Consider the following 16,186-nt stretch of genomic DNA (forward strand, 5'->3'; position numbering starts at 1 on the left):
GTCACGTCACGCAAAGCTTCAGCCTAATGCCACAGTTTAAACCTCTGTTAAAGGGCTGGCGCATTCGTCTCCAGTTCTGTTGGTAACCCCAACTCTGACCCAGTAATAGCGACAAGCACTTCGCAGAGCCTTCCGCCACTGTTGCTACAGCAACCCAAACACCGAGAGCTTAACGTGGCTTCGAAGGAAGCCTGGGGCCAACGCGTCTCTTTCCGTGTGTTCTTCCGCGATGGGAGAGCGGTAAAAACGAGCCGCTCTTTTCTCGAGATGGCGGGAGAGAGTTTTCCTTCAGGGCAGGCGAGGCGGCAGGACAGGGACGCGGGGCCTCCTTAGGTGTTCCTCTTTCGCACGCACGCCATTTTGAACCACCGCGGAGGAAAGCGCGGGTCTTGGCTAGAAGCACAGGCTCGGCCGGCGGCCCGGCGCTTCTTCCTTCCTCCCCTCTCACCCAAGTGCCCAGGTAAGGGTCCCCGCCAGCGCTCTAGCCTCTGTGCTTGAGCATGAAGGTGCGGCTTTTGTTGAGTGACTCACCGCCTCCTCCTTTCTCTTCCTGAGCTGGCATTGAACTTCTCTCTTCCACGTTTATTAGCTGTATCCTTACCCCCCCCCCCTAAAGTCGCCTGCTTACCCACTGACAAGTTTTGTGGTTTTAGTAGATGCACCTGGTAGGCAGAAGTTAGTAGGTGCTGCTTTGCCTCTGATGTTGTATTGCTGGGGCAAAGGGGAAGTTTTGCTTGATGTACTTTTACCTGCTGTTCGGATCCAGTGTAGTATAATGGATCCAGAAAAGTACTATACACCATATAATGTTGAGGATCCTCACTCTTGTAATGAAATTTACTAGATGTCTTGGGGCTAGTTAGTAACTTTCAGCCTAACCTTGGGGGCTGTGTAGCAGAATGGTGGACTACAATAATTCCTAATAAATTATTAGGACAGAGAGTATGTTTTCCTGAACTGTTTGAAGGAATGGTAGAATAAAAATCAATGATTAAAAATGGTAGCTCTTAAAGTGAGCTGCAGTAGCATTGTGGTTAAGTGGTTGGGCTGTGAGTGAGCGCTTCAGTGGTTTGGAATATAAGTGCAGTTATTATTATTTATAATGTACAGGGCAACCCTGTGCATATCTACTCAGAAATAAATCTCACTACATTCAATGGGGATTATTTCCAGGTAAGCATGAGTAGGATTGTAGCCCTAACCACTGTGTTCTGCTTCCATCCAAGATGCTTTCAGTTCTCTTGGCTGATTAACACTGGCCACAGAAGAGTGACTTTGTAAGCATGGTGTAAGGCTACAATCTTAGGAACAATCTCTGCAGTACTTTATATATGGAAGTAAATATGAGACCCATCAGGCTTTGATTCTGCATAAACAGCATAGGAGTGCACTGTTAATCATATGTGTGGTGTTTAAAAATCAGGATTGTGGAAGTGGTTGCTAAACTGTGCATTGTTATGTATGTGAACCTGACGACTAACACATTTACCAACTAATAAATTTCTTGAGTTCAAGACCTCTTTCAGCTTCCTAGACCTTAATCCTGTTCTGTCAATTAACATATGATGGGGGGGGGGGTTGGATTTATGTATTTATTTGGAAAATATTTATACCCCTCCTTTCTGCTAATATTGATATCTCTGTAGTTTTATACACCTATCTGTTGGCTCTGACCTCTGTGAATTTATCTGATCTTCGGCACTGAGCCTACATGCATATAGCTGTACATGTGTAAACTTTGTGTGCCTCATTTATTTATTTTATTATTTATGTTATTTTATAGGCTGCCATTGTCACTGAGATTCAAAGTGGATTATATTTCTAAATCTGATTTATTAAACAATGCAGAAATTACCCAGTAGTATCATACATACAGCAAAAGACAAAACGTAGTATAGTATAGTCACTATTTCTATACAAGTGCATCGCTCTGAACCATTTCCTTACAGCACAGCACTGTTGCCTGTGTAAAAAAAGCTCTCCTGAATAATTCAGTTTTGCATAATTTGCAGAAAGCTGGGAGAATGGAAGTCCTCTTAACCTCATTAGGCAGGCCCTCTACCTTGACGCAGACGATCTGGCCATCTAGATCCATGCCATGCTGACATCAAGACTAGACTAATGCATTCTACATAGGTTTCCCCTCGAAGTCAACTTGGAGACTCCAGTTGGTGCAGAATGCTGCAGCTTAATTCTTCTCAAGAGCTTTGTGGAGCATGCATATTACTCCCATTCTGCAGTCACTCCATCAGCTACCTGTCAGTTACCAGGTCAGTTCATGGGATTGGCTGTCACATACAAAGCCCTTCATGACCATGGTCCTTCTTATATGGATTGTACATATAGTGCATGTGTATGGTGTGTATGCCTGTAGTCTCTGTGCAGAAGATCAAATGAACCGAGGGAGGGAGGATGGACGGACCAGTGGATGCAGTCCTAACCTCTCTTCCAATTAATTGATTGCAAACTTGGTCAACTGAATAGGGCTATTGTCTTTGACTTAGATTATAAAGTAGTATCAGCTAACTTAGACTGCAGTTCTATGTACTATTAGGTTGCATAAAAACTTCATTGGCTTCAGTGGGATTTAAGTATCCCTTGCGTGCAGGACTGTAGTTTTATGGTCCAATTCAGTGTTTGCTTACAGTATTTGCAGTTAAGTCCAGTTGTGTTCAAGTACTCCCATGCGTAGGATGGCAGCATGATTTTATAGAAGTTAAAAGTCCTAGTAATTGAATTTAGTTGGCTTGATAGGTTCATTTCCAAGCAGAGTTGCCAACTGACTGGGAGGGAAAAGCATGACTTGCTTTTATGTCTGTAGCAGCACTTTGTGCGGTAGAAATCACAGGAAGTTTTTCATGGTATGCCACCTGGTAGTATCTGTGGCTAAAGCTGCTTTTAAAGGCTCAGCAGTGCAGGGGCCTGTAAAAAAGCTGGTAGTTTTGTTTCCAATTAAGTAAATGCATAGAAGATTGTTGTTTTACAGCCTACTCCTATTCATGTTTACTTGAAAGTAAATGTACATAGGATAGTAAATTTAAGGTCATGTGGTGTAGTGGTTAGCATATAGACACAGGACTGGGAAACTTCGGTTTAAATTTTTGCCATGAACCTCACTAGGGAATTTGGGCCGGGCACTGTCCCTTAGTCTGACCTACCTCACACGGTTGTTGTAAGGATAACAAGGAAGAGTGAGATAAAAATATAAAAGATAAAGCCACACACACACTTCTGTGCAGGTTTAGCTTTCTTTAGGCCTGTAGAGTTCAGTTGGCTTTCATGTGCCTAACCTGTTTAGGTTCTGGCTGCTTTGTAGAAGTTACTTAATTTTGTAGTAGGCCCACTGGGACTCTTAGAGTAAGTGCCTTCTAATTTGCAGGTCTTACACCCTGATCCTAAGTCTATTTACTTGGAAGTACGTTCACTTATCTCAGTAAAACCTTTTCCCAAGTAAAGTGTGCTTAAAATGTCAGCCTTAGTTATTACTTAATATGACTGCAGATATGAAGAGGATTTTTTTCATTGTGAGCTGGTGTCTTCATGCAGCTTCATCACAATAAAAACCAATGGGGCTTCAATATTAAAATGTCACTTCTGTGCACTGCATATTCTCTTGTTCTGCATTGTGGCCTGGTGATGTGCTGTAAAGTTGTCATCCTCATCTCTACTGTGCTATCTCTACCGCGTAAAGTTGTCATTGCTTTATTGGATATAAGCGTATGGCTTTAGGTGGTAAAGTACACAAAATAAAAATGGAATTGAAACAATTTCACAACTGCAGTTTAAAATAGCAGAACTTCTGGATTTTTAGAACCTTAAATTGGCCTTTCTGTTTCATTCTGTATCCTTAAGTATTAACAAGGAGTTGAATATACATATTGAATAGCTGTGCCCTCCTCCTTAGCCTTACTTATAGACCGTGTCTTTAAGATTTACAACTCATGTTGAATCAAGGGGGAGAAACAATACAAGAACCAATGGTTCTCCTTTCTCTCTTGAGGAACTGTTCTGTGCATGCTATTTTCCAATAGATTTTTCACCCTAGAAAATGTGTTGAAAGCATGAATAAAAAAAAACAAATAACTAATTAGATTTAAATTACAATTATCAGTGGCTCTTGGAGGCATTGTAAGTAATTTAGAACAGTGTTATTGGAATGGGTCTCCTTGTGAGTAGAGGGAGAATTAGAGGCAAGGAGAAGGCTATGTGAGAGGGGTAACAAAGTGGGATACTCCACCAGTTTTTATGGGGTCCCCTCCCCAAGGAAACTGATGAGACAGGTTCTTCGAAAACAAAGAGTAATTTTTATTTAAAGGAGAAAACTCTCACACACAAGAAGTAACTCACAAGCATACAAGGTTCCTAGGAAAGCAGTGGTGAAATTGGAATACATTTGAGGGATTTTCGAGTGATAATTTCCTATCTGGAGAGCAGAGTAGTCCATGGGGGAAGAGGGCTTCAAATGGGCACTGTTCTCGACCAGGAGAAGCTCATAGAAGGAGACTCTGAGGGTACAGCGCTCGGATCCTTGGAAGCATGCACAATTTGAAGGGAGCAAAGCCCGGGTTCTTATAGGGCAAATCAGGTTCTGGGGCAGAAAGGTGCCTTGGCCGTTAGGGCAAAGGCCTTAAAGGTCACTTTCTGGAAATGACAAAGGTTTGAGTACCTTTGATTGGTGTTACCGAGGTGTGACAAAGAAATCAGATTGGTTAGTCCTGGTGTTTCACAAAGAAATGGCTGCTAATTAAAATGTTCTTGAAGCTTGGTTAATGAATTTAGAGTCTTGATTAGATATTCCCAGGAAGGAGTTGCAAACTTATCAGAGCTGATTGATGGTCCTCGATCGTAGGATAGGATTCAGTCAGTGGGAAGAGGGGAGTTTGGAATGTTTAGGGTGGTGACTCATGAGCAAGATAGCACATTCCACAGTGTGGGGAGGCAAGAGCCAATCATACCAATTATTTGGCTTTATATACACATTTCATGCATGACTCATTCTCCTGGGCGGGATCAGGCAATGCTTTGCTCAGCCAGCTGGCTCTCTAATGTGATTTAAGCCTCATTAGATTCAAGAGGTTTATGATTTTTGTATCATAAGCAGCTATTAAAGATGGCGGAGGCCAGGCTGACTGCTCACAGTGTAGTATACATGAAAGTTGTTAAGCTGTTTATAGTGATGGGTAGAGAATTGGCATGGTCATCTTCCATTGTTGTCTCTGTCATTGATTGTTTCTAAAAATAGAAAGTTATAATGTTGATTTGAACCTGTAGAATAATTTTGTTTAAATTATGCATCTTTTAAGACTGTGAAGATCATTAGTATGTAACGGGGTCATCAGCATGTTGCCCACTAACATCTTTCTTGAGTTCACCAAGGGTTTTTAGAAAGTGAGTGGGGCCAGATGGGGTTTTTGCTCAGGATGGCCTCTGAGTAGATTGGCTGAGTAGATTTTTAAAAATGTTGCTTTGTGTACAGCTGCAACCATAGTGACTGATGGTAAGATGTGTATATGCAGGACAATATTTTAAAACAGTATGTTCATTTTAAAAGGCATCATGTTAAACAGAGCTTTTGCCTGAAATATTGAAGAGCTGTTGTTAGAGATATACATAACCTCACTTTCTGACATTTAGCAGTTGGCTTCACCCCCTGTAACAGCAATTTTGCACTTGTGCCCACCATCCTATGTCAAATTCCAGGGGCACCCACAGGTTTTTATTTTATTCTCACAACAACCTTGTGATATAGGCTAAGCTGAGAATATGTTACTGTTGCAAGGTCAGCTAGCAACTTTCAGTAAGGGGGAGTGCATTTTTTTATCTGGGTCTCCTTAAACCTAGTCTGACATTCTCACCAGTAAACCACACAGACTCTGATATTTCAGATAAGTCCTTTCATGTGTAATAGAAGGGATATTTTTCAGCATCCCTGTCTGTACTGCTTTTCTCCCCAATATGGACCCAAAGCAGCTCAGATCATTCTGCTGTCCTTTGTTTTATTCTCACAACAACCTTATGAGGAACATTAGGCTGAGAGAGTATGACTGACCCAAGGTCACCCCACAAGTTTCCGTGGCAGATCGGGCATTCTGTGTTCCAGCTCTTCTAAAGTCTAATGAAAATGAAAATATTTTTTGAATTAATATAGTGTCATGTTTCATGAAACTTAGGCTGCTGTCCTAGGCATACTTTCCTGTGTTGTGTGATGCTTCAAGGACGTCTTCTCATGGAGATATAGTATTGCTGTAAATGTGTGAATGAAAGGATAGTTTTTTCCCCCCAAATATTAATGCACAGATGACTCCATTGTGGCCAATTTTGTCTTTTATATATGACTTACTTGTAATCTTTTGAGTATTTGCAGTAAGTTAATAGAGAAGAGTAACAGATGACTTTATTTTCTCTATGAGGATTGGTAGCGACTGCAGAAAAGCTATAATAATTTGTTATTTGTATTATGTTTGTGCTATACATTGTGATAATTCCAAATGGAGCATTTATAAGGCTCTAAATATCACTATGCAACATGCACATTTCCAGATTTATTTGCACAGTGCATGTTAAATACTGTGTATCCAATTTTCACATCAACACAGCCCAAAAGAGGATAATTCCAGTGTATTTAAAAATATTCAAATTAGGGCTGTTGATCAGTTGTAAGGTGTTTTACTTAACTAATCATCTGCATGAGTCTAGATAATAAATAAAATGTAAATGAAATTGCTTATTACTGAAATCTCAGTATAGAGATATTTTTGAAATACTGAAGTATAAGATAATTTAGATGAAACCTACCACACATTCCTTATTATAGTAAAATGCTAGAGCTACAGTAGCCTCAATGAAATAAACATCTGTGCTGTTTACTTGCAATCCTACCAATTAAAATTGACCCTCCGCAGCTATTAATCAATTAATGCTTTTATCTATTAAACCGATTAGTTGTTATTTATTAATAAAAATTGTGTACTACCTTTCTGCCCAATCAGGGCCACCAAGGCAGCTAACAGTTAAAACAAAATATTATAAACACGTCATAAAAGCAATTTATAAAAACACTTAAAACCAAAACTAAAAAAAACCCACATAAAAGCGTGTAAAGTAGTAATTAAAACATAGGGCAGGAAGGAAGAATAATTGAGGGAATGCCAGACAAAACTAGTCTTCATTTCCTGACAGAAGAGGACAAAGGAATATGCTTGGGGAAAGAGTTCCGTGATTTTGGTGCCATGGCCAAGAAAGCCTTCTTTTTAGTTGCCCCTGTCTAATATTAGGAGGTGGGAGCACCTGCAGCAAGGCCATCTCGGAAGATCATCTTCATAATTGTGTAGATTCAAATGAAGTAGGTTCTCCTTCAGGCATGCTGGTCCCAAGCCACAACAAGGACAGCAACAGCGCTTTGAATGGAGCCTTGAAACAAATTTGGAGCCAGTATAGATTGAGCTAGACTGGAGTGGTATGATATGATCTCTATGACCCACTCCAGTCAACATCCTGGCTATATAGTGTTTTTCTTTGACGAAACCTATGTTACCTTGAATTTTAAATGCCTCCATTCTTTCATTTTTCAAGAACAAGAGGAACAATATTCTCAGTATTTTTATTGCTCTAAAAGTATGTACTTTTAATACAAGGCATCAGCTAATTTTGAGATTCAGGACCTGTGATGCTACAGTTTATCACAAATTAATGGAAAATAGTAAAGAGTCCAGTAGCACCTTTAAGACTAACCAACTTTATTGTAGCATAAGCTTTCGAGAACCACGGCTCTCTTCATCAGATGCATGCATCAGCTAATGCTGATTTTTGCAACTGCAGACTAACACGGCTAACTCCTGTGGATCTAAATTAATGGAACAAAGTGTTAAAAGCTTTGTCCCCCTGAAAAATATTTTTTTCTGAAATGTGGATGCCCAGCTGCAGCTATGATTAATAGTTCAGATCTCTTTGTTCACTTCTTGATTATCAACTCCATTAATATTCTAACATGAAAAAACAAGTTGTAACATATCCTTGTAGGATCCCTTATTACTAGTACAAACCTGCTTTAATTTTTTTAATTTAGTTTAATTAATTTTTTTTAAAAAGGTATTGCTTTTATCCTTCCTGGTATATTTGGCATTTTCCCCATTATATACTGTTATTGCTTGTTATCTTGGACACGTTTTATATGCAGCCACAAATAATTATTCCATACCGTATTAGTTCCCCCATTTTTCCTTTCTACCTTCAGCGTATTCCTTATTTTAGCCCTATCCTTGAACTGTACCTCTTGCATTAGACTGAACTTCTTGCATTTCTTGCCTTTTGATTGCACCGTTTACATATTTTTGTTTTGGCCACTTTGTGGATTTGCCATTATATGACATATGCATCTGATGAAATGTGCTCTAGCCTCCAAAATCGTATTCCACAAAAATCTGCTAGTTTTTAAAGTGTCCAGCACTTTTCAAGTGTGTCCAGCACGTTTTACTTTTTTTAAAGGCAAGAATGAAACAGACCACAGAAATTACCCTGTTTAGTCCCTGTCTTTGACTTGTACAACTCATTTACAACTACTTAAGACTCTCTGTTAGAGCAGTTTGGAAAATGACTACACTTGCCACAGATGGGATCCATTCTGATACAGGAAAGACAGAGTAACTAAAGCAATTGTGTGTTTGGTTTTCCTTACCTAATTCTCTGAAACAGTGAGATGATTGGGAGGAAAATCTTAAAGATCTAAGATTGTAGGGACCATAGACTTTACTACTAAGTACTGTCTGTTGCTGTAAGTATGATCCTACTGGATAGTTTCTATATTGTTTAATATGCCAGTCTTAGACTTGCTTATGCTTTGTTTTAGCATTTCTTCAGCTCTGTATTGGATTTTTGCTAATTTTAAATCTTTGCAGATTTGCATTTATATACCCTATTACATTGTTTATTGATACGTCTTTGAAATTGACTGTACTGACTCACATTGTGTAAACTGCCTTGTGTCTCCGTGAGAATGGGAGGCTATAAATAATGTAAGTAAATAAATAAAATAATATTGTGGTGAAAATGGCAGTTATTCATGGTTGCTGATTTTATGAAATAATCTTGGAAATAGAAAATTTTCCTCCCCAGATCTCTGTCCAGTTGGCAGTGGTTCTGCAAGATCTCTGCGAGAAGTCCTGCCCTTTCCAGTTAGCTGGAGCCTTTTTAACTGGAGATGCAAGAGAGTGAACCTGTGCTTGTAGCCTTTACGATTTGATACATTGCTACTTAATTTCCTTTACCGATGAATCAAAAAAATTAGCCTCTTTGTCAGAAGAAAACAAATTTCTTGCCAAACCTGTGTCATCTACAACAGGGCTCCCCAACCTTTTGGCACATGGGGGCCACATTAGAGTGCTCAATGCCTAAAGAGGGCCACAGCTTAAATCAAAATGTAACAAAATCATTAACCTGCCTATTTAGTTCAACAGTAAACATTCAGAAGTCAATGAAGAAATGTTAACTTGAATGCAATCCATTTGGGAACAACATTTTACTGTCGAATCCTTTTATCTAGCTACACATGCTTACCTAGGAGTCGGTGTAATTTTTGTGGCTGTTTTCTGATAGCCAAGGCATTAATGTCCAAGTCAAGGTTTGTGACAGGCACCCTTAAAATGTCCTGTAAATGTTCATCTGTAACTCTTGAGCTTCACTTGGATTTCACAACTTTCATCTTGGAAAAAGTTTGTTCACAGATAGGTTGATAAATCTACCTAGTAGGCCACAATAGAAATTGAACAGACCAGGGCTTTTTTTCAGCTGGAACGTAGTAGAACGGAGTTCCGGACCCTCTTGAAAATGGTCACGTGGCTGGTGGCCCCGCCCCCTGATCTCCAGACTGGAGATCAGGGGGTGGAGCCACCAGCCATGTGACCATATTCTCCAAGGGCAACCCACTGAGTTCCATCACCTCTTTCCCCAGAAAAACAGCCCTGGAACAGACTATTTTCTTTGTAATTGTCTCTGAGATTATCACTGGCTGGCAAATCAATTAGTTCCATTTGAAAAAAAGTTACGTGCATCTTCTGGTGCTACCTCAAACGGATTTTGAAACATTCTTATTTCCTTTCTGTGCTTATGGTAATGGGTGAATTGGAATTCCACCTACAATAGGTTCAGTGCTTTGACATGTCCTTCAACATGGAATTGTAAATTCACATCTTTCTCACATTTTAGTTCATTGCAGCATGAGAAGTTTGAAAAGTTACTTTCACTAACTTGCTTCACAGAAATGTTTAGATCAGACCAAGAGGGGGCTGTCAGAAGGAACCATGGAGACCAGAAGAAACAATGTTACTGTTGTGTTTTTGGCAAGAAAGGGACAGGAAGAACAGCAGGTGGTGCCTCTTGAAACGGGGTGATAGCAGCAAACAAGCAGGTTGGAGGGCCGCACAGAAAGATCTTGGGGGCCGCATGTGGCCCGCGGACCGCAGATTGGGGACCCCTGATCTACAACATGGCCCTCATTTTAAGTAATGAATTTCCTGGTTATTGTAGGCTTCCAGCCAGTTGCAGGGCTGCTGCCTCTGTGATGCCAGAAAACATGAAAGTCACTGCACAGTTTCCGAACAGTTCACTTGGAGGCCCAGCCACACCTCACACTTCAAGCTAGATGTAGAGATGAAAGTATCACGAGCCTTAAGATAGTGGTGATTTAGAAGAAGCCAAGGCAACAGAGACCGCATTTAATCACACATGAAGTATTGTAGAATCTTTGAGACAAATGAATTTTACATACTGAATATGTAAAAGTAGGTCCATCACAATGCCATATATTCATTCAAAACACAATTTAGCATAATAAATGGCCAATAAAAAACATTAATACATCTTACCAAGATTATCAATGTTTCAATACCAAAGCCTAGTAAAAATGATCATCTTTACAGAGAACTGCAGGAGAATAAAATAACACAAGTCTCCCTGTTAATAAATTAAAAACATGGCCTATCAGTTTTTAATAGTTGTGAGGTTTGTGGTGCATGAAAAATTGTGGATTGTTATCTGATAAATGATTTAGATGCTCAGCTGCCATGTTCATGTTGCCGACTGGGAGGAAAATAAAATGTGCTCAGCTAGGTGCAGCATGCGTGTGTGAAAGATACAAGCAGAAAGGATCTGCACCACCTATTTTAGCAACATTCAAAGCCAGTGCATCCCAAACTATAAGTAATTATTAATATCTCTTGTGAAAGTTCTGTTATGCTTGGGTTATTAGAAAAGTTAATTTTGACTAAGCTTGAGAAATGCTACCTTTGAGTACAAAATCTTTGACTAAAAGCAGAGAGTGGACTGCTGAGCACATTGGGACTGCCTCTCTCTCTGTGCTGTACCACAGCGGCTTCACTCATCTGAACAGAGCCTCTTGCAGATGCCGCCTTGGTAATGGGCAAAACCAATAGCTGTTTGTACATGTACATACTCTGTAGTGGTCCCCACCTTATGGAGTAGCCTGCTTGAGGAGGTCAGGAAAACTCTCGCTCTCCTGGCTTTCCGCAAACTATGTAAAACCAAATCATTCAAGAGGGCTTTCTTACACAGATGATAGGGCTATGCTGTAAGTAAATAATTTAGAGAGATTTGTTGGTACATGGATAGGGACTGTAGTCTATACTAACGTATAGGGTTGTGCGCTTTGGGTTTCTGATTTAGAATGATTCGGTATTTCCGAATTGGCCCCAGCATTGCTGAGCCGATTTGGAAATACTGAAGCAAAGCTTTCCAAAGCACTTCAGAAAGCTTTGGGTAGAGCGGCTGCTGCTGCTCTACCCGAAGCTTACCCGAAGCTTTCCAAAGTGGCTTAAATACCCAAATCCCGAAGCAGCTTGCTGCTTCAGGATTCAGATTTTCCAAATCTTTTCCCCGCTTCAGTAAACCTGAAGTGGGAAAATGGAATCTTCCTGCTAATGTATACTGTTGTTGTTGAAGTATGCTCCTGCTGAGTAGTTCCATGCTGTTTAATATGTGTTATATCACTGTTTATGTTTTGTTTCAGCATTGTTTTTTCAGCTCTGTGTTGGATTTCTGTTTGTTTTCAAATGTCTGCTATCCTTACCCTATTGTAGTGTTTATTGAATGTTCAGCCACTGTTCATATTGACTTATGTTATGCAATCCATCTTGAGTGTCAGTGAGAAAGGCGGACTTATATAACTTATATGTATTTGGTGACACCAGGTTTTCCCATTCTTTGTTGGGTACTGTAGGAGCTAACCCAGAACGTGGGAAGTATTCTTAGAAAAAACAGGTAACTTTACATCCAGGATACTCTTTTCAGCTGTATGGATCAATGGCCTTCAGCTTTTTAAATCTTAGGACTCACCGAGATGCAGGTACATGGAAGGAAGTCATAAAATATATTCACTTGATAGGAAAAGGGGATGTCCCCTCATCAACGTCAAAGCCAGGACCATAGGAGCTGATCAGAAGAGCTGGGGTTTCCTGTTCCTATTGAGCCAAGCCTCAGAGAGAGGAACCAGCTGAGGTTCAGAGGTATGAGGCATCTTACCCATTGCTGTGTGACTTTGCCTCACTGCTTTTGTCAGCATACATACAAAGAAAGGCAGGAGGCATGGCACCCTGCTATGTCTACACAGCAGGACCTTCCTAAAGTAGCAAAACAAGTGCAGCTGTATAGGAGATCACAGCCTAGCAGGAGGGCTTTGTCCCAACCATGGGGTGGTGGTGGTCATCCAGCTATTACTGGTCTTGTAGCTATATGTCCTGCATCTGTGTAATGTAGGTAGGAATGATCCTCTGAAAAAGAGCTGGGTCCTTAAAAGTAGCCATGATGTTTATCAGTTATGTTTATTTCTTTTCACTAATGACAACAGGAGTGTCTGCACCATTATTTATAGTACAGAGGCGTACAGTACTGTTCATGCTTTTACAATGTCTGATACACAGTATCCATTTACTTAAGTAATTTAAAGCAATTACTAGATAACGCATTTGCTTCTTAAATAAATGCACTTAAACTTTTAAAAAACTAGTATTAAGTTTAGGTAACAGATGGAATGGGGTATGTTCAAAGTCCTTAGACACTACTGAATCAGGAACGTAAAAATATGTATTATACATTGCAAGCGAGAGACCTGCAAGGACTTGCGGGGAGGATCTCATTTTCCCTTCCCCCACTATTTTCTCTTCCCCTTCCCTGAAACCCATCATAACCTCTTCTTCCCTTGACTCCTTCTCACCAACCAGCCAACTAACCTTTATGCGTCCTATCCCAATCTTCAGTTTTCTTCCCTTCCCTACTGCTGGCAGCTTCTCCTGGAGAAAAGTCTGGCCCAGTTGCATGGTGGAGAATCCACAAGGACATATTGGAGGTACCTCATTTCCCCTTGTAACCCACTCCCCCCTATTTTGTCTTCCCTTTTCCTGGCAATTCCTCTATCTTCAACTTGCTCTGCTTTTTCCTCTTCTTCCAACCGATCTGCCTTTTAACTGCCCCTCCTTCAGCTATATTTTTTATTGATTTCTTTTATACCCCACCTTTCTCCACAATGAAGATCCAAAGTTGCTTACATCATTCTCCCCTCCTCCAATCATTTCTAGAAAGGGCCATACCCTTTCTCCTGCCTTTAACAGGCAGAAACCTGTTAGCAATAGTGTTGTGGTTGCCAAGCTAGTGAATGTGCAAGAAACTTTACCATCAGAGGAGAATTTGGAACAGCTTGATACGTAACAAATTTAGAGTACTTGTGTCTAAGCTGTATTAAAATGATTTTATTAAAGTGGTTTTGTACACAACATAATCACATCTCGATGTCTTTTGGAATTGATATTTAAGTAGCTGTGGAGTCAACTGGAATCTTGGACAAAGTACAGTACTTTTTCTTTCATTATATTTCTAAATCACTGTCAGAATTGAATGATGTTTCAGATTGGAGCTTATCCTGGAAGCATTGGGAACATTACTGACTAGCAATCACAACTAAAGGTAGAAATATGGTTCTGTGTAAAGCATACTTTTGTCAGCTTCAGAATCTGTTATGGAACAGAGAAATCAGTACTTAAAATACACTCTTGCTTGATTTTTAGAGGAGCTTTTTGTGGACTCTCATGTAATGACAAAATCTTTTACAATTTTTTTCTAGTGCTTGCTGGCGTGCAGAAATCACGTTTCCAACTGTGAAATATCTGAGAGGATGTTCAAAAATGAATATCAGGTAAAGTAAAAATGTTCCTAAATCTTATTAGCTAAGCCATCTTCTATAAAATGACAAGAAAAGTAAAGCAAAAAATTGGAAATGTTATCCTATGAATGAGCAGTCATTGAAGTAAGGGGGGACCTGTGAGGACTGATGAGGGAGGGGCGATCCTATTCCTCCCCTCTTGCTGCACCCCCCCCATTGCAGCTTCCCCCCACCATGAGCTATCTTTTTTCCTCCCTGTCCCTGTGGGTTTTCCTTTTCCCCTGGGCTCTTCTTCCCAGGGATTGTCCTTTTTCCTGCCATTACTGGATTGGCTCCTTGTACTCATTGTCACCAATATTTGTGCACTATTTTGGATTGCTATGGCAATCTCAAATGTTGTCAAACTGGCCATTTTCCATTACCTGTGCACTTGTTTAAGCATTGTTATCAGTCTTATTTTATTTTTGGCCCCCAAATCAGATTTTTCTGCAAGCCTGCAGGTTCCTCCTAAATCTTAGTTGCAGCTGTCCTTTGTACAGATGTGCCAATTCACATTGGGACTTGCCCTTGGCTATTAGATATAGGAATGTTATACGTTGATTTGCTAATGCTCTTCTTCTGCTTTAAGAACAAACATTTTGTTTCTGTTTTATGATATTTTAGGTCTCCTTTGAGGCTTGATGAAGGAGTCCACAAATTTTGGTTGGCCTTAGTAGCTAGCAATTATTTCTGGTCAACCTTAAGTCTGCCTCTCTCATGAACCGTCTGGAATTCACAGAAAATGTAGGAGAGGGGGAGAAGACTCTCACGTTGCTCTAGACTTGGGCACCAAAAAGTAGTTAAAGTGACCTGACAACTGTATGTCTGGAACTCTGTGCTTGATACACAAACAACTGCTCATTTTTAGAATGCAGTATTTAAGCAGAATTATTTAACTTCTCATCTCCACCATATATGGCACTTATGGCAGATAACAAAAATTTGTCAAAAATGACAAGTTAGTAGTGTATATACCAGAGATGTAAAATTTTTCTGCAAAGTTTGAAGCCATGGGGGGAAAACATTTCTCCTGTTTTGTGTGTAGAAAAAGTGGACTTTGAGGGAAAAAATGTCCTATTAAGCCTAAACTAATTTTACTGCTTTAACAACATAACATGCATAATTTATAACTTAGCATATAAAATTGCAATATTCGAAATATTTATGGAATTTAAACATTAAAAATGCTTCAGTTTTTTACAAGCAAAATTGCAAATATACTCAATATTTGAAAGAAAACTACAAGCTGATGCACCCTATGTTACCTTAGCACATGCACCTTAATTTTTGGTCTCTGAAAAGTAGAAAAAATAGGAGTTAAACAGAAAATACAAGCTTTGTGGTAAATGGCTTAAATATATTATTTGATTAGTTAAGGGTTCACACAAAGGATCAGCAATAATATCTGTTCAACTATAGGTTGTCTTCTTCCTTCTGTGGCTACTAGTTAAGAGAGACCTCAGTTCTCAGTGAAACCGTCACTTTTTTTCCTCTGAAGGTTTGTGCTGCACCTTCTGTTCTTTTTTTCTTTCCAGCAAGGTAGAGCAAAAGCTCTGATTACGGAGTCTGTGGGTATGTGTGTCACAGTGGTTTGAAGGACAGGTGAAAAGTTCAGCAATAAGGGAAGAGTTGGGTCAAAAGGGCAACAGAAGGCATGCGACCGCTGAAAAGCTGTGAAAGCCCTGCATGCTGCCCTCATGAAGATTATATATCCTTTAATATGCAGGAAAGCATCTTGTATTTGAAAGCTGTATATCTCTACAGCATGCCCACCTTGTCTTTAAAAGCATTTTACTTATTCTAAAAGATAAATATCCTGAGTTTTTTTAGTAGTTCCCCAAATTTCCAATTTTTCCACTGGAAAAATTGAAAAAAGGCCTTAGGGAAAAAACGGACCCCCCCCTTCCCGAATGTTTCCATTTTTTCTGGGCCTTCACATCTCTAGAATATACAGACATCTGCTAGACAGATAGTTCAGTGTTG

General features: G+C 39.8%; 1 protein-coding gene across 3 annotated transcripts in view; it reads left to right on the forward strand.

The window, feature by feature from the left end:
* The first annotated feature begins 209 nt into the window (after window positions 1-209).
* Window positions 210-16,186, forward strand: part of CFAP20DC (CFAP20 domain containing) — a 248,538-nt gene continuing 232,561 nt past the window's right edge. For all 3 annotated transcript variants that reach the window (XM_054975347.1, XM_054975348.1, XM_054975349.1), the window contains exons 1-2: window positions 210-460; window positions 14,126-14,197. In XM_054975347.1, coding sequence (XP_054831322.1) covers window positions 14,177-14,197 — 21 coding nt within the window. In that variant the 5' untranslated portion in view covers window positions 210-460; window positions 14,126-14,176. The remainder of the gene's footprint in view (window positions 461-14,125; window positions 14,198-16,186) is intronic.

The sequence above is a fragment of the Eublepharis macularius genome, chromosome 4, assembly GCF_028583425.1.
Source record: "Eublepharis macularius isolate TG4126 chromosome 4, MPM_Emac_v1.0, whole genome shotgun sequence".
Classification (NCBI taxonomy): Eukaryota; Metazoa; Chordata; class Lepidosauria; order Squamata; family Eublepharidae; genus Eublepharis; species Eublepharis macularius.